At 40.0% G+C, this 22,955-nt stretch overlaps 1 protein-coding gene across 1 annotated transcript; it reads left to right on the forward strand.

Annotated features, from left to right (window-relative positions):
• Positions 1–1,288: 1,288 nt before the first annotated feature.
• Positions 1,289–19,074, forward strand: LOC102738792 (signal peptidase complex catalytic subunit SEC11A). The gene is made up of 5 exons (XM_081810723.1): positions 1,289–1,462; positions 2,007–2,115; positions 7,278–7,387; positions 12,495–12,644; positions 18,838–19,074. Exons 3-5 carry the CDS (start codon positions 7,305–7,307, stop codon positions 18,959–18,961), a joined length of 357 nt encoding a protein of 118 aa, XP_081666849.1. The 5' UTR covers positions 1,289–1,462; positions 2,007–2,115; positions 7,278–7,304; the 3' UTR covers positions 18,962–19,074.
• The last annotated feature ends 3,881 nt before the right edge of the window (positions 19,075–22,955 follow it).

Consider the following 22,955-nt stretch of genomic DNA (forward strand, 5'->3'; position numbering starts at 1 on the left):
TTTTTAAAGATTTTATTTATTTATTTGACAGAGAGAGACACAGCGAGAGAGGGAACACAAGCAGGAGAAGTGGGAGAAGGAGAAGCAGGCTTCCCATGGAGCAGGGAGCCTGATGCGGGGCTCGATCCCAGGACCCTGGGATCATGACCTGAGCCAAAGGCAGACGCTTAACGACTGAGCCTCCCAGGCCCCCCTAGAGTGCATTTCTTTTTTTTTTTTTTTTTTTAAGATTTTATTTATTTATTTGACAGAGAGAGACACAGCGAGAGAGGGAACATAAGCAGGGGAGGTGGGAGAGGGAGAAGCAGGCTTCCCGCCGAGCAGGGAGCCCGATGCGGGGCTCGATCCCAGGACCCTGGGATCATGACCTGAGCCGAAGGCAGACGCTCAACGACTGAGCCACCCAGGTGCCCCCCTAGAGTGCATTTCTTGTAGGCAGTGTATAATTGAGCTTTTTTTTTTTTCTAATCTAATTGGACAGTACTTACCTTTATAATATTTAGGTCATTTATTTATTTATTTATTAAAGATTTTATTTTTTTATTTGACAGAGACACAGCGAGAGAGGGAACACAAGCAGGGGGAGTGGGGGAGGGAGAAGCAGGCTTCCCTCCGAGCAGGGAGCCCCATGCAGGGCTTGATCTCTGGACCCGGGGATCACTACCTGAGCTGAAGGCAGACGCTCAACGACTGAGCCACCCAGGCGCCCCTAGGTCATTTATATTTTATGTGATTATTAATGTGTTTAAGAATCTCCCATCTTAATTTTTTTATTTCTCCCTTTTGTTTATTGTTCCCCATTCCTCTTTTTTTTACCTATTTTGGATTAGTTGAGTTTTTTTGAATGTTTCCATTTTATTTCTTTTGTTATATTGTTAGGTATACCTTATTTGTTTGCTTTAAGGTTTATCATGTGGTTTTTATTTTAAGATTTATTTATTCTAGAGAGAGAGAGAGCACGAGGGGGTTGGGCAGAGAGAGTCCCAAGCAGAGCCCCATGCAGGGCTCCATCTCATGACCCCGAGATCATGACCCACACCAAAACCAAGAGTCGGATGGTTAACCGAGTGTGCCATCCAGGTGCCCCATCATGTTTTTTTTTTTTTAACTTATCTTAGTCTATCTTCAACTTATGTTAAATGACTTCATGAATACTATGAGAGCATTACAGTCATATATTTCTATTTCCCCTCCTCTAGCCTTTCTGTTATTGTATATTTTACTTCTGTACATGTTGCCACAATACCTGATTGTTACTTTGCTTTATTTTTTTTTAAGATTTATTTATTTATTTGAGAGAGAAAGCACGCACAAGCTGGGGAGGGGCAGAAAGAGAGGGAAAGAGAATCCCAAACAGACTCTGTGCTGAGTGCAGAGCCCAAGCAGGGCTGGATCCACAACCCTGAGACCACGACCTGAGCCAAAACCAAGAGTTGGATGTCCAACCGACTGCTCCACCCAGGTGCCCCTATTTTTGCTTTAGTCAATTATCTTTTAAAAAAAATTTTTTTTTTAAGATTTTATTTATTTGACACAGAGAGAGAGAGAGAGAGAGCACAAGCAGGGGGGAGCCGCAGGCAGAGGGAGAGGGAGAAGCAGACTCTCCGCTGAGCAGAGAGCCTGATGCGGGGCTTGATCCCAGAACCCTGAGGTCATGACCTAAGCTGAAGGCAGCCGCTTTAACCAACTGAGCCACCCATGTGCCCCCCCAATTTTTTTTTAAAGATTTTATTTATTTGAGAGAGAGTGAGCAAGAGAGCACAAGCAGGGGAGAGGGGCAGAGGGAGAGGGAGAAGCAGGTTCCCTGCTGAGCACGGAGCCCAATGCGGGGCTTGATCCTAGGACCCTGAGAGCATGACCTGAGCCAAAGGCAGAAGCTTAACTGATTGAGCCACCCAGGCATCCCAAAAGATTTAACAGATTTTTGTAAATGAAACTTGTCTTACTGTTATTGATATTATTGTTTAGACTATTCAGGATTTTCTGTTTTGTTATTATCATTTAAGATCATCACTGGGACCATCAGTGACTTTATTGGGCCATAATAACGGCAGATAATCTGAACATGCTTCAGTTTTTCCAACACCATCAGTTTTACTTCTAGCTGCTGTCAAGGTATCTGCCTCTAATACCCCAGCGTCTAATCGCATCCTCTTCTGTGAGTTAAGAAGCAGGAGAATTGTGGTTATGGATTGATGAATCTCTTAGTTTGAGGTCTTAAGATAAGAGTTGAAAACTTAGGCCAACTGCAGGTTTGTAGCTCTGAGACACATTTTTGCTTCCATGGTCACTTCTGTCTTTGCTTGATTGCTGGAAGTGTGACTTCTATGAAAATAACCTATGTGTTGGACTTCAGATATCTCTTGCAAGAATAGGAAATATAATGGTGTATTTGATAACTATATAGTTATCAGTGCATAACTTCCAAATTATGGCTGTTAAATTTGTCAGCTTTTATTTTGCTGAATTTTCTCTTGTTACTTATTACTTACAGTGTATTTTATTTTTATTTTTACCTTTTTTATTTTTTTTTTTAGATTTTATTTATTCATTTGAGACACAGAGATACAGAGAGAGAGAGAGAGAGAAAGCATGAGCAGGGAGAGAGGCAGAGGGAGAGGGAGAAGCAGGCTCCTCGCTGAGCCAGGAGCCCGATGTGGGGCTCGATCCCAGGACCCTGGGATCATGACCTGAGCTGAAGGCAGACACTTAACCATCTGAGCCACCCAGGTGCCCCTACAGTGTATTTTAAATTGTCACAAAACTTGTAGGGGAGGGTTCTGCTTCCTAAAACTGCAAAAATAAAATAGCACACACAAATTCCCGTACCATACTTACCAAGAGCTCTGCTTTTTTTTTTTTTTATGATTTTATTTAATTGAGAGAGAGAGAGCATGAGCAGGGGGAGGAGCAGAGGCGGAGGGAGAAGCAGGCTCCCCCCTGAGCAGGGAGTCTGACGTGGGGCTCGATCCCAGGACCCCAAGATCCTGACCTGAGCTGAAGGCAGACGATTAACCAACTGAGCCACCCAAGGCACTGCTTTGATTGGTTTTAATAACATTCTTTTCTAATTTCACCTTGAGCATTGAAGAGCATATTGTTCCAGTTACTTCTTAGAAACAATAAGAGAGCTATTCACTTCTGTGGTTGTTCTTCTACATATGTCACAATGTCTTATTAATAGTTAGCATGATGTTGCCAAATGGTATGAGGTTAGGTAGCTGCCACCTTATTTCTGCTAATACCAGGAGACAGCCCTTTTTGTATCATGTATATTCATAAGTATTCAGATGTAGTAGTAAAGAAAGGAGGAGCTAGGGAGGCAATGTGTTTGTCTTTTGAATAAAGACTGTTGGTAGGAAAAAGGGGAGAAAAGAAAGGGAGAAGAATATGACATTTTTCAGACTTTTGCTCAGATAGAGTATTTGTTTCAGCAAATAGTGTGCTTCTGTGTAGGTTTGGGCTCACAGACTGACTTCGCAGTATGCAAGTAGGCACATTTTAAGGAACATACCGGTTGTACATAGTGAGGGACTTTTAACCTCTTTCTCACTAATAAGAATGATGGGGGTGGTTTTAGTGATTAGATAAATTTCACAACAATGACTCTGTAGTGAAAGGTAGGATTACAAGTCTGAGGGAAAAGAGAAGGCTAATTATGGGTAGAATAGTGGCCTCCTTGCAGGGACCTAGGAAGTTGTAATTTTTGTCTTTCGCTTTTCTTTTAAAGAATAGTTATTAGATATCCCACACCTGTTCTGACAATGCTACATCAGTACCTTTCTAAAAATGGAAAGATTTTCATCAACGAAACAGACCTGAACTGATTGATATGTAGCTATTTTTAGATTTAATTATTTCAGTGTGAATTTTTAAAGTTTTGCTGCAGAAATATGAACATGCTTGATTATGGGATATTGCCATAGACCTTGCTAGGGGTGTTATGTAAATATGTGTACTTGCAAGGATTACCTTTTCAAAATCTGGCCAATTTTTAAATATGAAACCTATCTGACCCCCAGGTAAGGAATCATGGAGCTATATTTTATATTTGGTAGCTTATGTGGAATCTCACAGCCCTTCCCTCAGAGGTTCAGGATTGGGGTGCAATACTGTAGGTAACTTTTCAGGATCAAAAGCTTGGAAAGTAGCGCCTTCAGCTGAATTCCTGTCTGCTTATCCACTGGTTGACCAGAATTACTTCTTAGAAATTAGTTTTCCTACTTTTGACCTCTCCCACTCCACTTCCTCAGTTCTGTTTTCTGAGTAACAGGACCATTTTTTTTGTCTTTTAAAAAGCTACCATCTTGGGGTGCCTGGGTGGCTCAGTTGGTTAAGCGACTGCCTTCGGCTCAGGTCATGATCCTGGAGACGCGGGATCGAGTCCCGCATCGGGCTCCCTGCTCAGCAGGGAGTCTGCTTCTCCCTCTGACCCTCTGCCCTTTCATGCTCTCTGTCTCTCAGTCTCTCTCAAATAAATAAATAAAATCTTAAAAAAAAAAAAACTACCATCTTGAAGAGGTAGAATTTAGGAGACCTGAGTCCTAATAGTTACTGCTCTGCCTGCCAGTAGCTGTGCAGCTATGAGCATATCACTTAGCCTATCTGTGCCTCAGTTTCCTCACCTGTAAATGGAAGGAAATGTCCGCAGAGGAATGTCAAACTAGGTATCAGATTATACCCGTATGCTCATACTACTCCATTACTCAAAGAATAGGAAATATTTGTGTCTGTTAGAAAATGTTCATTATTTTCGTCCTTTGAGGGCGACATTGATTATATCGATAGACTGTGTCATACTTCATTGGAGTGCCAGAAAGATAATATTCTGGCCGTTAACATGGACTTAAGAAAATAAACTTAAAAAAACGTGAAGCGTATATACTGGAAAGTATTTTGGTTTCACCTCAACTGCTGATTCCTCTTTCAGAGACAGCCACTGTCCTGTTTCTTGTGTATCCTTCCAGAGCTAAAATTCTTACCATAATAGGTAGTTAATGGATGATGTTCCAAATTTATAAAAATAGGAGTGACAATTAGTTTTTAGAAGCATGAGGGTAAAAAGCACAAGAAATAGCTAAAAGAGACAAAAATGATTGCTGGGCGGCCTCCCATGACCAGGATAATTGCTGGGTTTTGAATTATATTTCGATAGAAATAAAAATGATTTGTAAAAGTAGAAAATACAGATAAACAAAATGACACAAAATTGGCTAGTATTGTAGCCCCAGATGTAACCACTCACATATTTATGTTCTTCCAGTTTTTTCTATACCTTTGTTTCAAGAAAAATTAAAAGACCCAACCTCCCCCCCCGCCCCCCCCCCCGCCAGAAGGGGCAGTTATGCGAGGTGGTGGATATGTTAATGAACTCCATGGGGGAACCCTTTCACAGGGTATACATATATCAGATCCTCATGTCATATACTTTTTTTTTCTTTAAAGATCCACTTACTTATTTGAGAGAGGAGAGGGGTGGGGAGGGGCAAAGGGAGAGGAAGAGAGAGAATCCCAAGCAGGCTCCACTCCCAGCACAGAGCCTGGCGTGGGGCTCAATCCCAGGACCCTGAGATCGTGATCTGAGCCGAAATCAAGAGTTAAGACAGTTAACCAACTGAGCCACCCAGGCACCCCCTCATGTTATACACTTTAAATATCTTACACTTTGGGGGCACCTGACTAGCTTAGTTGGTAGAGCATGCAACTCTTGATCTCAGGGTTTTGAGTTCAATCTTACATTTTTATTTGTCAATTGTATCTCAGTAAAGCTGAAAAAAATTGAAAGAATAGTATACAAACACCTGTAAGCTACCACATAGATTCAACAGTTGTTAACATTTTGCCATATTTGCTCTCTGTGTACTTATGTGTGCATATAATTTTTTTTTCTGAATCATTTGATATGGGTTGCAGATACGACAGTTCACCCCTAACTCCTACAATTGGCTAACTACTACTAGCATGCAGTATCTCACATAACCATAGTACTGTTATCACATCTAAGAAAATTAACACTAATTTCCTACTATCATTTCATATTTGAGTTTCCCCAATATCTTCTTTTTTTTTTTTAAGTAATTTCTATGCCCAGTGTGGGGCTCGAACTCGTGACCCCGAGATCAACAGTTGCAAGCTGCTCTACTAACTAAGCCAGCCAGGCACCCCCCAAAATGTCTTTTATAGTTGGGATTTTTTTCTTATATACATTTTGTTCTTTTGAACCAAGATCCAATCAAAGTTTATACATTACATTTGGATATGTCTGTAGTCCTTTTGGATCTAGAACAGTCTCCCACCTTTATTTTCATGACATTGAATTTTTGAAGACTAGAACAGTTGTCTTGCAGAATGTCCACATGCACATTTATTTTTTAAAATAACAAAAATGAGTCAATCATGCTCTTTTTTTTTTTTTCTTTCCAAGATTTTATTTATTTGACAGAGAGACACAGCGAGAGAGGGAACACAAGCAGGGGGAGTGGGAGAGGGAGAAGCAGGCTTCCCGCAGAGCAAGGAGCCTGATGTGGGGCTCGATCCCAGGACCCTGGGATCATGACCTGAGCTGAAGGCAGACGCTCAATGACTGAGCCACCCAGGCACCCCAGTCAATCATCCTCTTATCCGCCTTAGTTCAACACAATTAGCTCACATTATTTCTCTCACTTGAAATGCCTTTCTGGTATCATATCTGCTTATTGAAGTAAAATCTTACAATTTGTCAAGTAGTAAGACAGAAAAGGCTGGCTTTCAAGTCCTAATTATGTGACTAACAAGCTGTATGACTTTGGCACAGTCATTTCCTCTGAGACTAAGTTTCCTCAACTGTAAGATGAGGGAGGGGGGTTAGATGCCGCGAATAGCCCATTGTTCTCAAGGGATAAACGTTATAGAACAGTTAGTCCTAGAGGAATTGAGAAGCAGTGGTGTGTATCACGGATGTGATTGAACTTAAGGTGAATTGTGGTGAAGCCTAAATGAAATAACGTCTGTGAAAAGTTTTGAACATAAGTTATTATGTAAGGGTAGCGCGTTGAGTGACCAAACAGGAGAAGGGTTATTGGGGGATAGGGGGCTGTGCTGGGATGCTGATGGCATAATTATTACAGTATTTTAAAGAATGTCTCAGAACTTCAGTTGTCCTAATAGTACTACCTGAAAAGGTTTTGTTGTTTGGTGTTTTGTGGTTTTTTTTGAAACTTTTAAATTGATACTACTCTCAGTTGCTTTCTTGAGTGGGGATAATTATGGATCTCATTTCTTCTCTTTTGTTCTTACAGCTGTATTACCAAGTCCTAAATTTTGGAATGATTGTCTCCTCGGCACTAATGATCTGGAAGGGGCTAATGGTCATAACTGGAAGCGAAAGTCCAATTGTAGTGGTGCTCAGGTAACAGTTTTTCTTTTCCAGGCATAGAATTACATGGCATTGCTTGAGAGATAAATTGAGAAATTGAGTAACTATTGTATTATTCCTCTAGAAACTATGCTTTCCCAGAAGAGGGCCTGAAAGAAAATCGGTTACTATTTTTCAACTGTGAGAAATGCACAGCCTTGTTAGGCACTTAGAATTCAGACCCCAAAGGGCTCATGACTTTTCTACAAAACGTTTACTATGTGAGTTTTATTTTTGGTACATCTTGTAAGAAAGTGTGTCAATGTACTGTATTTTCCTGAAATAATTCTGTCTTCTTACATTCTTCATTTTGATTCATCAGGGCTGCTATTTAGTTGTTAGTTTGCTAGATTAGGTATCATCTCCGTGAATTAAGAGTTTTTCTGCAGCGTGTTCTCAGTGTCAGTTCAGAAGCATCACTAATTATTTCCCTGTTTCCTGCTGACCTTTAAATATCACTTCTAAACAGACTTCAGAAATTTTGAAGATATTAATGCTGCCTCTTAAAGTGACAGTACTGAATCTTTGCCCCCCATACTTCCTTCTCTACCCTTGAACTCATACTCTAGTGATTTAAAAACCAAATTTAGTAACTAACTCCTTTTTGGAGAATTACCACTTGGTTGTTTAATTGAATCATTATAGTTCTGTCTAATTTGGGGCTTAATTATATAAGCTGTTTCAAATCTTTTCAGGAGATAACGGTATATAAGTATAAAATAAATCATTACCTAGAGTGTAGATAATAGTACATTACTCTTAACAAGATCAGTTTGATTCCTTCATTGTCATCTTAGGATATAAGTACTTCAGCAACAAGTGGTTCCAGCAGCAAGGCACTGGGTCTCCAGTGTCTTACTCTTACCTTACTCCTACTCTTACTCATACCTTTGTTCTGTGTTTATTAATGAACACATCCAACTGTAGTTTTAGAGATCCAAAGGCATGTATGTATTTTATTAGCTGGGAAAGCATTTAATGTACTACTCTGGGAGTACAGAGACGTGGCCCCAAGTTCCCAGACAGTTTTAAATTCAGTGGAGAGCTTCACTTTCAAACACTAACAGAAAGAGAAGTCACTAATTGGCACCGTGGGGAAAAGGTGTAGAGAGCCCAGAGAGGCTTCTTTTAGAGATTCTTCTGGGATTATTTCAGATTGAGTTCCCTTCACTGGAGATGCTTAAGGACAATCTAATGACCTGTAAACTGGGGATGTTGGAGTGAACAGGGGATTCGACTGAGGACCTGTTCAACACTGTGGTCCTGGAAACAGTTCACTTCTGCTACGGCTGGAAAATCTAAAATATCAGTTGGGGCTTAAAAGTGGTGTTTGGACAAGTTATTTCGCAGGTAGGTTTATTTATAGACTAAGTTTTCCTGATTACTGATGTGGAATAAAGAAAGGAAATTAAAAGAGATCAGGTCCTAGTGGAAGAAAATCTGGTCAAGACTAGAAGGAGCAGTCATTAGACAAAGGTACTGGACATGATTGGGTGGCCAAGTAAAACCAGGTGGCCTGCGTTTCGTGTAACTTCGAGGAATATAATTATTACCTGGAACTAAATATGCCTCAGAGGATTCAGGTTAACTGAGAATCCACTTTTAGGACTTCTGTGAAGTCACTGGGGGATAAAGACAAATAACTTTTTTAAAAAATATTTTTTAAATGCCAATATTTAACACATAATACTATATTAGTTTCAGGTAAAGACAAGTACCTTCTTATTCATTTTTTTAACTGGAGTTTCAGCAAACATTCAAAACTTATTTTCCCCTTTATAGAGCTGAAGTCAGTTTAAAAATATTTAAGTGGTTTACATATAAATTCTTATAAAATTTACAATTGATGTATTAATTTTAAAAATTTAGTCAGGCAGTGGTAAAAAGTTTACTAATAATTTATTTAATGTTTAAAAAGTGTCCCCCAGTGTATTTCTTTAGTAGTTCTCTCACTGCCCACTGTTTTGTTTTTGTTTTTAAGATTTATTTGAGAGAGAGAGCGAGCATGCGCATGCAGGGTGGGGAGAGGGGCAGAAGGAGAAGGAGAGAGAGAATCCGAAGCGGGAGGCTCCTCACTGAGCACAGAGCCCAACACGGGGCTTGATCCCATGACCCTGAGATCATGACCTGAGCCTGAATCAAGAGTCAGATGCTTAGCCAGCTGAGCCACCCAGGCGCCCCACTGCACACTGTTTTTAACCCCATCTGTATCTGAATTTTTAAATCTTTTTATTTCCACCCAGCTTTCTTCCCTGAAATCTAGACTCTTGTTTTCACCCTACACTGGACATCTCCATCTGAATGTTGACCGGGCACTTGAAATTCCATGTAATAAAAGTAAAATTCATCTCCTTTTCCCACATACCTGTTCTTCTTCCTCCTGTTTCTGTGACTGTCACTGGCATCTGCTCTGTTGCCATTGTTAAAAATCCAGGAGTCATCTTTGATCACCCCTTTCTGTCCTATCCGATTGGCCATCAAAGTTACCATTTTCTCTTTCTCTTCTCCTCTTTCATAGTTGTCTTCCATGCTGTTGTTCTATTTCAGGCCCTCCTCATTTCCTGCCTGGGCTGTTGTAGTGACCTTTAAAAATATGCTTCTGTAATCAGGAAAAGTTAATATATTTTCACTACATGAAATGTTGAAAACACAGAAAAACTCTAAGTGGAATGAAGTCACCCATAGTTCTGGGATAGAATCACTATTAATATTTTAGTCTCGGCGCCTGGGTGGCTCAGTTGGTTAAGCGACTGCCTTCGGCTCGGGTCATGATCCTGGAGTCCTGGGATCGAGTCCCGCATCGGGCTCCCTGCTCGGCGGGGAGTCTGCTTCTCCCCCTGACCCTCCCCACTCTCATGCTCTCTCTATCTCATTCTCTCTCTCAAATAAATAAATAATATCTTTAAAAAATATATATATATATATATTTTAGTCTCTTTTTTCATGTATATTACTTCTTACGTGATTAAGTAATTCTGTATGTGCGTCCTTTTCTTTATGTGTCCCCTTAGATTCTCCTGTGTCCATCTTTTTAATAACACTTTTAATGATTGCCAAGAATTCAATTATAAATAATAGCCTGGACAACTGGTCTCCAGTCAGTCTACCTTCTGATCTTTCCTAGTTTACTCATTAATTCAATAAATATTTAAATGTCCTCTACATATTCTGTACCTTCCGAAGTGATGTTTCTTAAATGTAAATGTGATTATGATACTCCCTGCTGAAAATCCTAGAGTGGCTTAGAGGCAGGTTAGCACAGTGAGAGTGGATTCTGTTGGACTCCCTGCTCAAATCTCACCTTTAACATTTTTTTGATTTATAACTTTACAACTTTCTAAGCCTCAATCTCCTTGTCTATAAAGTTAGGATAATAAGAGTATCTACATCATAGAGTTATTCTGAAGATTGTTTAAAAAAAAACTTAGAATGGCACTTTGTACACAGTAAATGCTCAATAAAAATGAGTCATTAAACCGTAGCAGCCCAGCTTTTATCTGTTTCATTGATATAATTTTTTTTTTTAAAGATTTTATTTATTAACATAATAACAAAAAATTAAAAAAAAAAGATTTTATTTATTTATTTGACAGAGAGAGGCACAGCGAGAGAGGGAACACAAGCAGGGGGAGTGGGAGAGGGAGAAGCAGACTCCCCGCTGAGCAGGGAGCCCGATGCGGGGCTCATTCCCAGGATGCTGGGATCATGACCTGAGCTGAAGGCAGATGCTTAACGACTGAGCCACCCAGGCGCCCTGATACAATTTTCGAGCAAGGTTTTATTTGAACAAAGGATGTCACTGATCTTAAAAATCAAAGTAAAAACTTGAAAACTATAGGTTTAGAATACTTTCTCTAATATTTTCACCAAACACATGTCCTGTCTTCTGCCTGAACATCTTCTGAAAAAGGGAACTCCTTGTCCCCTGAAGAACCTTAACAAAAGTGTTAAGAATAAACATGTACTGAAAATCCGTGTCCCCAGTGGTTCCCTATATATTGCTATATATTGGAGTCACCTGGGGTCTTTTTTGCTGTATATTGGAGTCACTTGGGGTCTTTACAAAATACTGATGTCTGCCTCCCATCCCCAGGCATTCTGATTTAGATGGCTAGAGCTACAACCTAGACTCTGGGATTTTTTTTTTTTTTTTAAGTTCCCCAGGTGATTCTAACAAGTTTGGGAACGACTGCCATATTCCCCTATGTTGAGGTACCAGAGTCTTAATACAGAAGTGTTTGGACTTTGTCATTATTCCTGTATTGGATTTTAACCCTTATCTGTCTATTTTTCTTACTAAATCTATTATTAAAAACTGGAGCTTGAGTTTCAGAAAATAATACTGATGGGCTACTTCTTCATAGCAAGAAAAGTTTCATTAATTAGTGCAAATATCTTAGGATCTTTGAAAAACTTGGTATAGGGTAGAACAGGGGAGAGGTGAGAAGACTCCAGAAGTTTGTCCTAATTACCATGGAATTGAAGCCTTTCCTCATTTCTGAAATTCTTAAACAAAAATCTCTGCATTTGTTGTTGATTTTCTTTCTTGTTTTTCTTTTTAAAATAAGTTGATAACAGAAGCATTATCTCTGTAGCTGACTATTCTTTGACTTGATGAGCTCTTTTTCCTTCTTAATGAATCAAAACTGTAAGGTCATCTTGGTCTCTTATCTTTATAAATGGCAGAAGACGATCCAGTTCTCATTTGAATATTTGAATGTGTTTAGCGTTTTCAGATGAGGTGAGAATAAGGGCAGTGATTATAAAGTTCATTCTTTTATATTCCATTTGTCACTTGAAATTTTAAAAGGTTAAGGAATTAGTAACATTGCCCTTTTCAAGATTTAAGTAAGTTCCTTTGAATAGTAATGCTTGAAACGGATCTAGTCAGTTAAGGCTAATAACCAAAGAAACTTCTGTATAACTCATTAGTCTGTGGAAACCATATTTTGGGGACAACACACATCAATGCTGATACATTTGTTAAAGTATTGAGTATACTCCAGGGGTGATATTTGTGATTGTTTTGTTGAATATGTAATTTTGAAAGTAAATTTAATCTCACACTTTGTTTTCTATTATATTCTTCTCTCCCTCCTAGTGGCAGCATGGAACCAGCATTTCATAGAGGAGATCTTCTCTTTTTAACAAATCGTGTTGAAGATCCCATCCGAGTGGGAGAAATTGTTGTTTTTAGGATAGAAGGAAGAGAGATTCCTATAGTTCACCGAGTCTTGAAGATTCATGAAAAGTATGTGCAAACTATGTCTTCCCTGTTTTAAGATCTTTTCATGTTTTAGTGTTTGCAGTGTTTAATTTTGATAACCTGAAGATTAAGAAGAGTGGGGAATGCCTTAAGTCCTTCTTCCAATCCATTTTTATAAATGTCTGAAGGTTTAGTGAACATTTGGAAAGCTAAAGAGTTACCTATTAATTCATTTATTTCTCTGAAGCTTTTTCTGGAAGTTTTCCTTGATTTCCTTTTACTTCCCAACCAGATCCATAGCCCTGTGTATCACCCCCCAAAAAACGACATAAAGGTTGATCCCAAATAGAATCTTCTAATGTAATTGATGAGGTAGCCCTCCCTAATCCTTAAAAAAAAACAAAACAAAACTTTATGGCAATCTAACAGACATATCCAATAAGAATAAATTTATCAACTTTTTCAAATTCCAAAGAAAAATTCTTTTTCTTTTAAGATTTTATGTAATCTCTACACCCAACATGGGACTCAAACTCACAACCCCAAGATCAAGAGTTATACACTCCACTGACTGAGCCCGCCAGACACCCCTAAATTCCAAAGAAAATTTCTAAAATCTAAGTTACTCTTTTAAACATAGACTCTTGCATTTTAGAGTTAGAAGGGACATATGTAAAACCTTTAGAATCACCTGGAGGTGGGGCATAACAATGAGCAAAGAATTTCACCTCTCTGGGTCTATCTCCTTATCTGCAATATTAAGAGGTTTAGGAAGATGAATTATAAGATCTGTGAGTTCTGAGCTTATGCTTCCCTGTCCAGCTCCATATTCCTCACCCCCTCCCTTACAAATCGGTAGTATTTCTAGTTAAGGAAAACATTCAGGAGGGAAGGAAAGAAAGAAATGAAGGAAAAGGTAGGTGTCCTGGAGGACACACAGAGGGGAAGGAAAACAATGAGATAGTGATTTTAGGTTCTTGAGAATGAAGGAACCCTAAATAAATATTATCTTATTCTTACCCCACCCTCTAAAGTGATTTATTTTCTCCACTTAGAGAAGAGGGAACTACCAACTGTTGCTTTTTTTTTTTTTTTAAAGATTTTATTTATTTGCATGTGTGAGAGAGAGCAGGGAGGAGGGACAGAGGGAGAAGGAGAAGCAGGCTCCCCTCTGAGCAGGGAGCCCAGTGCGGCACTCGATCCCAGGACCCTGAGATCATGACCTAAGCCGAAGGCAGGCGCTTAACTGACTGAGCCACCCAGGCGCCCTCAACTGTTGCTTTATGAAAATCCCCATAAACACTCTAGTTTAAAAGAGTTCTTTCTTCATTGGTGAAGTAAAGATGGGACTGCTCTTTTTTTTTTTTTTCCAAACTTCAGTATATATTTTGAAAGATTATAATTTTAAAATGGCATTTTACTATTGACTAAGAAGGAACAACTTAATTTTTTTAGAAATTTAGTTTGGAATTGTGAAGGTTTATTCAGTACAGGCAGTGTTTTCCAGATTCTCCAAGTGGATTTGTGGTGTTTGTTCTTAGCGCTGCCTGTTGTGAGCAAAGCAGAGCCAACTTTTTCCTGATTTTATCAGAGAAAATCAAATGACACTCAGACCCTGCTTTGGGTAGAGCAAAAGTTACCCGTTTTCATGTGCAATCCTTTGAAATTGAGTGAGTTTTTTATTTTAAACAGTTGATCTTGTTTTAGGGCAGGTTCATTGACATATCAATTATAGATTCCTTAAATTTTAAAAATAATTTTAACAATTCTGAATGTTTTAAGCTGTATGGTACTACTAATCTAGGGTTTTGGGTGATTTCATTTTAGACTCTTGAGACGCCTTCAGCTTGAAGGCCTGGCTAGATAACAGATCCAGTTAATATCCTGAAGCTTCCAATTTCCTTTTTTCTTTTGGGAAGACTAAAATACCTGATTGTGAATATCATTTGATTTAGTAGTGTTAACAGTGTTCTTAAATATGAGACTAAATGACAACCAGAACGGATGAAGTGTTTTGGTAAATGTGCCCTGAACATTTTCAGGCTGATTTTTGCACTGTTACTCATTTCTTTTGTCTGAACATTGTTTTAAGAAATAAAATCCTGGGGCGCCTGAGTGGCTCAGTCGGTTAAGCGTCTGCCTTCGGCTCAGGTCATGATCCCGGGGTCCTGGGATCGAGTTCCGCATCGGGCTCCTTGCTCCGCGGGAAGCCTGCTTCTCCCTCTCCCACTCCCCCTGCTTGTGTTCCCTCTCTGACTGTGTCTCTCTCTGTCAAAAAAATAAATAAAATCTTTAAAAAAAAAAAAAAAAGAAATAAAATCCTAAACTTTGAGAAGAAGAGAGGTAGGAATCATTCAACTGACCTCTCTTTGGTCTCATTCCTCCTTTCCTTCTCCACCTGCTTCTTATGTACAGTGCCTTTGTAAATTTGAAAATATCATAAAAAGCTCTTTTTTTCATATGTTGACTCTCCATTTTATAACAGTCTTATTACATAGCATATAATAAGGTGCTGTATAAAATTGGTAAATACAGCAAACAAAATCACATGCAACCTTAACACCCAGAGAATGTTAAATTTTGGGTAATTCTCTCTTTGTTTTATAAATACACATTTTCCCCCTGTACAACACTGGGATCTACTCAATACAGTTTTTGGTAACAAGCTTACCTCATGAACATACAGTAGAATATACCTGGTATTACCACCTATGCGAAGAATCCCTAAACTAAAAGATCAGCTTGCCAAGTACTGCTTAATGTGTTGGTAATGGGCCCATGAATTTGAATCCGTTCTTTGTGCCCAAGGTGGTCACTACCTCGTCCTATCTGTTCTCCAGAAGACACACTCTGTGCGCTGAGCTGTCTGACCAGGTGGTGGGAAAGCACATGTAATCCAGGGCTTAGCTCTAGTGCAGTGCTGAGCTCAGGCAAAATAATATTGTAAGGGACATTAAGAAACTTCCAGTATTTGCAATAGGAGGTAGTTTGGAGGAGTAAATAGTACATTGAGAAAAAGCTGTCGATGGTGTTTTTTATTTATTTATTTATTTTTAAGATTTTATTTATTCATTTGACAGAGAGAGAGACAGCGAGAGCAGGAACACAAGCGGGGGAGTGGGAGAGGGAGAAGCAGGCTTCCCGCGGAGCAGGGAGCCCAATGCGGGGCTTGATGCGGGGCTCGATCCCAGGACCCCGGGATCATGACCTGAGCCGAAGGCAGACGCTTAACGACTTAGCCACCCAGGCGCCCCTCGATGGTGTTTTTTAAAAAGACTCAACCACCTCCTGCATTTATTGTAGTCTAGTTACTATGTTTTTAATTTAGTAAGGAAAAGGGGGAGTTATTACTCTTGGCTCCTCCAAGACGGCTGAGACACACCTGCGGGCCAGGTTACACGTGCTCCACAGATGGCGAAACATCGAAACATCTCTTCTTTGAGTCCTTCTCCCCCTACCTACTCTCTCGTTTTCCATTACCTTCCAACAGAAATGAGTCAGGAAAGACCTAGCACATAGCGAGGCCTGTGTTCTCATTTAAGAGATGACATCACTTTGAAATATTGTCAGTTGACTTAAATTCTCTTGAGTAGTTCCTCACATTAGCTTGCTAGTCAAGTCCCTCTTAATGCTGACACTATTCTCACATGGAAATTCGTACTTTATTTTATAGCCTCCTCTGACGTGCACTTACTAAGTTCCGTCTATTATAGAAGGTATTATGGTTTGATGATGGTGAACACTGGTGTGTGGTCAAGTGTTTGGAAGGAGAAAGTTTGCGGTGGGAATGACTTAATCCTCAGCTTTGCTCTTTCTGGACAGAGAGAGAGATTGTTTTGCACCCATTTGGCTTTTTGGGTCTTACTTTTTCTTACCTACAAAGTGATTAGTTCTTGCCCCCTAACGTCACGGTATTATGATGGTTGAATTACACTGCAAGCACGTCGAGCTCCTCAGAGATAGATGATGTTGACTATTTGGTCCCTGCGGCAGCCAAGGGGGAGCCCTGTGTAAGTGTGTGCCATCAGTCAGTGTTGGGGCCATGAGCTGTGAAGTGCTGGAGTAGGTTTGACAGTGGGTCGAACAGAAGCCGGGGCGCGTAGACGGAGACCTCTGCTTTTTGACACAGCTCTAGTGGTCTCTCCCGACACCATCCCGGAGCGGGGAACTCGGGTACATTTGTGTCTTGTTGGCAGATCAAGTCTTTGAGGAGAGCCCAGGTCTCCTGTAGCATCCCTTTCCTTTCCTGGGGAGCTTCTCCACTCCCCCATTTCCCTTTCCTCAAATTTGATGTTCCTGTTCTGCCTCCATGGGCTCGCTGTTGTTTTCATGGTTGAGTAGACTCTTCCTTCCTGTGCTCCTGACTTTTACTCTTGCAGCTGGCCCCCTTGGCACCTGTCCTCTTTCACTCTCCAGAAGTTTTCAGACACTTTCCCTCGCTGAGTTGTCAGCTAAGAATTATTTTTCTCTGTATATATTTGCATTTTTTCTAACTAGAATCTCATTTTTAATGTGACTATTTGCACTTAACTGTTTTTGGTGTTTGCAACACATTCCAATTTAGTTTCATCTGCACATTTTGTGTCTAGTGAGCCAGTTTCTGGCTTAGAATCTAAGTGGATGTTAGTCAGTAGGAGTCTGAGGCTAATTTTCTTCTTTATATAGTACTTAACCCAAACTCACTTGAATTAGTTTTAAGATAGTCTTTATCAAACTGTAAAATGTACTCTGCTTTCAGTTAAACTTTAAAATTACTAGAAAACTCTTGTTCTTTAGCAGAATTAAAATAATAATTTCCTGATCAAGTAAAATGCTTTTCCTAAAAACCCTGGCATGTAAAAGCAATGTATGTTCGTTGGAGAAAAAAATTAGAAGCTGAGGAAGGCCATAGATGGCCACTGTTTATACCTTGGTCTATCACTTTAGATCTTTTTTACTCTTATTTTTTATTTCATTTTATTTTTTAAAGATTTTATTATTTGTCAGAGAGAGAGAGCACAAGCAGGGGGAGCGACAGGCAAAGGGAGAAGCAGGCTCCCCGCTGAGCAAGGAGCACGATGGGGGACTCCATCCCAGTACCCCGGCATCATGACCTGAGCTGAAGGCATATGCTTAACTGACTGAGCCACCCAGGCGTCTCTAATTTTATTTTTTAAATATGGAGAATTTCTGGGGTGCCTGGCTGGCTTAATCAGTGGAGCCTGCGACTCGCAATTTCAGGGTCATGTCAAGCCCCACGTTGGCCTACTTAAAAATAAAATATAAATAAATAGGTAGATAGATAGACAGCATTTCTAACATGCACAGAGGTATACAAAACGGTATAATGAACTGCTGTTGTGCTCTCAGCCAGTCCCGATCATTATGACTCTATGGCCAGTTCTGCCCCACTTAGACTTCCACCTCTTCTCACTCTCCTTCCTGTATTATTTGGATCAGATCCTAGATATCATGGCATGTCATATGTAAATATTTTAGTAAATATCTCTAAAGCATAAGCAGTGAGCTTTTAAAAAACATATAACTACAGTTAGCATGCTTACACCCCAAAAAAGAACAACCATACCTTTATATCATTACGTTTCCAATCTTTGTACAAATTCCCAAATGTGTCATAAGCTTTTTTTTTTTAACAGTTTGTTTGAATCTAGATTCACATAAGGTCCTTGGTTGCAATTGGTTGATAAGGCTTTATAATCTCTTTTATTTAAGCTGTAAATTCTTTCTCCAACTTTCTTTGTTCCTCACAACTTATTGAAGAAACTAGGTTATTCTTTAGTTTCCCTAGTGTTTGTTGTGGATTATATTCTGTGGGGTAGTTTAATGTGTTCCTTTGCTCTTCGTATTTACAGAAAATGAGTGGTTTGTGTTTATCTAAATATAAAGATGAGATTATACTGTATATGCTATTTTATAATCTTTTCTTCGCTTAATAAAATATGTATCATCTTCCAGTGTCATTAACTATTCTTCTATAACATTGTCCTCAATGCTTACATATTTTAACTCCTGAATGTTAGACTTTCAGCTTGCTTCCAGTTTTTCCCTAGTATAAACACAGCTATCAGCATCCTTTTGGTTAAATAGATAATTATTTTGATATTAGGAATGATGATAAAATACCACAGTTCCACAGCATTTTTGGTTAACAAAGCGAATTTTGTGCTTGCAAATGGCATGAAGGTATTTGGTAACTTGGCTTTCCCTCACTCTTTTTTTTTCCCCTTACTCTTTTAAGGCAAAATGGACATATTAAGTTTTTGACCAAAGGAGACAATAATGCCGTTGATGACCGAGGCCTCTATAAACAAGGACAACACTGGCTAGAGAAGAAAGATGTCGTGGGGAGAGCAAGGGGGTAAGTAGAGAGGGGAGCATTTACTGAGGTTTCATGGCACATGAAACGTGTCCCTCTGTCATATCGTCTGATCACACACAATTAAATAAATGTTTTGGTCCTGGTTCTACCAAATCACCTTGTGTCCTTTGAAAAAGCATGCTTCTTAAAATACATCTAAAACTTGGGGGATACTGCTCCAGAGGGGAGGAAATGGGGTGCAGCAAAAGAGTAGAATATTAGTGATGAGATGATGGATTGGAGTGACAATTTTAAAAATTCGTTTGTTTATTTCATTCATTCAAAAAATGTTATTGAGCACCCTCTTGTACTCCAAGTCTATACCGTGCTAGTTTGAGGGTCCAGAGCAGTTATTGATCCTGCTTCCTGAAATGTATATTTTAAGTAGTTACTGAGTCAGCAACTTAAAGTATTCATTTAAATTAATTTTATCATGTTTATTTCCTACTGTTTTATTTCTAGTCTTAAAATCATTGGGGTCAAATGAAATTTAAAAGTTATATTAAGCCTGTTTATTTCAGATTTTATCAGGAGAACAGATCAGTGGAGGACAGGAATTGTAAGTTGCTGACATGAGGACGTAATAGAATTGTTACTACCTTCATGTTATTAATAGTATTAACAATAACTCACATTTATCAGGGCTTACTATGTGCCAGAGACTCCTTCTAAATTCTTTACAAGTATTACCTCATTTTAACCACAGAACAACCCTAATATTTCCATTCTACAGATGAGGAAACACAGACGAGTTAGGTTGCTAATCTAAGGCCACGCTGATGATGAAAAGTGGCCGGCTGACCCCGGAGCCCACCCTCTTAACCATCACGCCAGAGTTCCTGGCATCACACTCCTGAAAGTGGAGAGCTGCTGGTTCTCACTGTTCAGCTGCCACATGGGGCCCTTACCCCTGTCAGCACATCTGCGCCTTCTGTAGACACTGGATTCAGAGTGATTCTACTAGAGATCAGGCCACCACACTGAGCAGTTCTCTTCCCACAGAGAAGTCGGTGTGTAGTACTAAGTGAAAGCTGCTTCAGTTACAGCATGAGAGATGCTGGTTTGGGGCCAGAGAGATTGGATCAGAACAAGCACCCACGGTGTGTTTTGTGTCTTGCAAAGCTGTTTGCATGCCTCCAGTTCAAGGGAACTTCACTTCCTATATTGGAGCTAAACATACTTTTTTTTTTTTTTTTAAGATTTTCGTTTATTTTTTATTTATTTTTTTTTTTTAAATCTTATTTATTTATTTATTCATGAAAGTCAGAGAGAGAGGCAGAGGCAGAGGGAGAGAAGCAGGCTCCCCACCTAGCAGGGAGCCCGATGCGGGACTCGATCCCAGGACCCTGGGATCATGACCTGAGCCGAAGGCAGACGCTTAACCGTCTGAGCCACCCAGGCGCCCCGATTTTCGTTTATTTTTAAGTAATTTCTACACCCAACCTGGGGCTCAAACTTACAACCCTGAGATCAAGAGTCACATGCTCCACCGACTGAGCCAGCCAGGCGCCCCAAACATACTTTTATAATACAAACTAGATCATCAGTGCTTCTGAGAAATAACACTCCCATCTCCCACAGTTCCCAAGATGCTGCTAATGTGGTTATTCAGACTCATCAGTCTCATTTAGTCTTTTTGTTTTTCTTTTAATTGCAATGTGCAGATTCATGTAGAAACATAAGTAACAGTCACCAAAAAGTATAGTCACAGAGCGCCTGGGTGGTGTAGTCTAGTCAGTTAAGCGTCTGATTTGATTTCAGCTCGGGTCATGGGATCGAGCCCATGTCAGGCTCTGAGCTCAGTGGGGAGTAGGCTTGAGTTTCTCTCCCTCTCCCTTTGCCCCTCCCCCCACCATGTGCGCACATGCACACACTCTCTCAAATAAATAAATCTTTTAAAAAAAAAAAATCTTGGGGCGCCTGGGTGGCTCAGTCGTTAAGTGTCTGCCTTCGGCTCTGGTCATGATCCCAGGGTCCTGGGATCGAGCCCCGCATCGGGCTCCCTGCTCGGCTGGAAGCCTGCTTCTCCCTCCCCCACTCCCCCTGCTTGTGTTCCCTCTCTCGCTGTGTCTGTCTCTCCCTGTCAAATAAATAAATAAATTAATTAATTAAATCTTTTAAAAAAAATTTTTTTTTTTAAGATTTTATTTATTTATTTGAGACAGAGAATGAGAGAGAGAGAGCACATGAGAGGGGGGAGGGTCAGAGGGAGAAGCAGGCTCCTTGCCGAGCAGGGAGCCCGATGTGGGACTCGATCCAGGGACTCCAGGATCATGACCTGAGCCGAAAGCAGTCGCTTAACCAACTGAGCCACCCAGGCGCCCCTTTAAAAAAATTTTTTAAAAGTCTTTTTTCACATCTATCCTTCCCCTACCCCTCCATAAGTATTTAACTTTTTGGTTTCGGTTCTTTTAGTCTTAATGTAAAGGATGCAGGTAACATATACATGTATATACACATAAACACATTTTGTGTGTGAGGAGAGATAGTCACGCTGTTTATAACATTTTTTTATCCCCAAAGTAATCACTATTTTTGCAAATCAAAGATACATCTCCATATCATCATTTTCATAGCTGTGTGCTAGTCCACGGAATGGATAGACCATATTTTTATTTAGCCAATCTCCTATTGGTAGATGCTTTGAGTGTGTGTGTGTGTGTGTGTGTGTGTGTGTGTGTGTGTGTGTGTGTGAACAAGTTATAATGAGCATCTTACATACATCTCAGTGCCTCTGCCCAGTAATCATTTCTTCAGTAAATTCAAGGAAGTAGAATTACTGGGTGAAACCTATGCATACTTTAAGGCTTTTGTTAAATTTTGCCATACTGTTTTATTTATACTCTTACCAGTATAACAGTGTCCCTTTATGTGGATCTTGATTCTTAGGTATTTAATGCAGTTCTGTCTGCTCACTCTGGCCCCCTGTTTGGGTAGAAGATGCATCATCCCACAAAAGGGTACAGGAACCAGGCTTTCACTCAAGTAACTTGCCTTTCTGAAGAATTTTTTTTATTCTCAAACTATATTCAATATTATTTCTAAAGTCCCAACATTGAGGGGCACCTGCCTGGCTCAGTCTCAGGTTGTGAGTTTGAGCCCCGTGTAGAAATTACTTAAAAATAAAATCTTTAGGGCGCCTGGGTGGCTCAGTTGGTTAAGCAACTGCCTTCGGCTCAGGTCATGATCCTGGAGTCCCGGGATCGAGTCCCACATCGGGCTCCCTGCTCAGCAGGGGGTCTGCTTCTCCCTCTGCCCTCTTCCCTCTCGTGCTCTCTGTCTCTCATTCTCTCTCTCTAATAAATAAATAAAATAAAATCTTTAAAAAAAAAAATAAATAAAATAAAATAAAATCTTTACAAAAATAAAATAAAATCCCAACACTTTTTTAATAAAAAAAAAAAAAACAATAGCCTGGTACTCACTGAATTTAAGTAACTTTCCATGAAGTATAAATATCTGGGACATACATAGTTGCATAGCAGGAGCACCGAATCTTAACCGTGCAAGGTTACTTTGTCTTGCTTATACTGCCACTTTTTTTTTTTTTAAGATTTTATTTATTTATTTGAAAGAGAGAATGAGAGAGAGAGAGAGAGCACAAGCAGGGGGAGCGGCAGACAGAGGGAGAAGCAGACTCCCCGCTGAGCAGGGAGCCCAATGCGGGACTCGATACCGGGACTCCAGGATCATGACCTGAGCCGAAGGCAGCTGCTCAACCAACTGAGCCACCCAGGCGCCCAATTCTTATCTTTCTCAACCATGAACAATTTGGCAGTCTGCTAAAGCCTATTGATACCTTCTAAGAATAATGTTGTTAAATATGTAAAGTAGTGATAATTTGGGTTTTTGGTTTTTTTTTTAAAGATTTTATTTGAGAGAGAGCATGTGACTTGGGGCGGAGGCGGGGGTGGTGCAGAGAGAGAGGGAGAAGCAGCTCCCCGCTGAGCAGGGAGCCCGATGCGGGACTCGATCCCAGGACCCCAGGATCATGACCT

The sequence above is a fragment of the Leptonychotes weddellii genome, unplaced genomic scaffold (assembly GCF_054177405.1).
Source record: "Leptonychotes weddellii isolate Sample4059 unplaced genomic scaffold, ASM5417740v2 HiC_scaffold_35, whole genome shotgun sequence".
In the NCBI taxonomy this organism is placed as follows: Eukaryota; Metazoa; Chordata; class Mammalia; order Carnivora; family Phocidae; genus Leptonychotes; species Leptonychotes weddellii.

Excerpts from the sequence above, each read along its gene's own strand:
- LOC102738792 (XM_081810723.1), top strand. The coding sequence starts at position 7,305 with ATGATTGTCTCCTCGGCACTAATGATCTGGAAGGGGCTAATGGTCATA. Across the intron at positions 7,388-12,494 it reads CCAATTGTAGTGGTGCTCAG|TGGCAGCATGGAACCAGCAT; the intron begins GTAACAGTTTTT and ends TCTCCCTCCTAG. Across the intron at positions 12,645-18,837 it reads GTCTTGAAGATTCATGAAAA|GCAAAATGGACATATTAAGT; the intron begins GTATGTGCAAAC and ends TACTCTTTTAAG.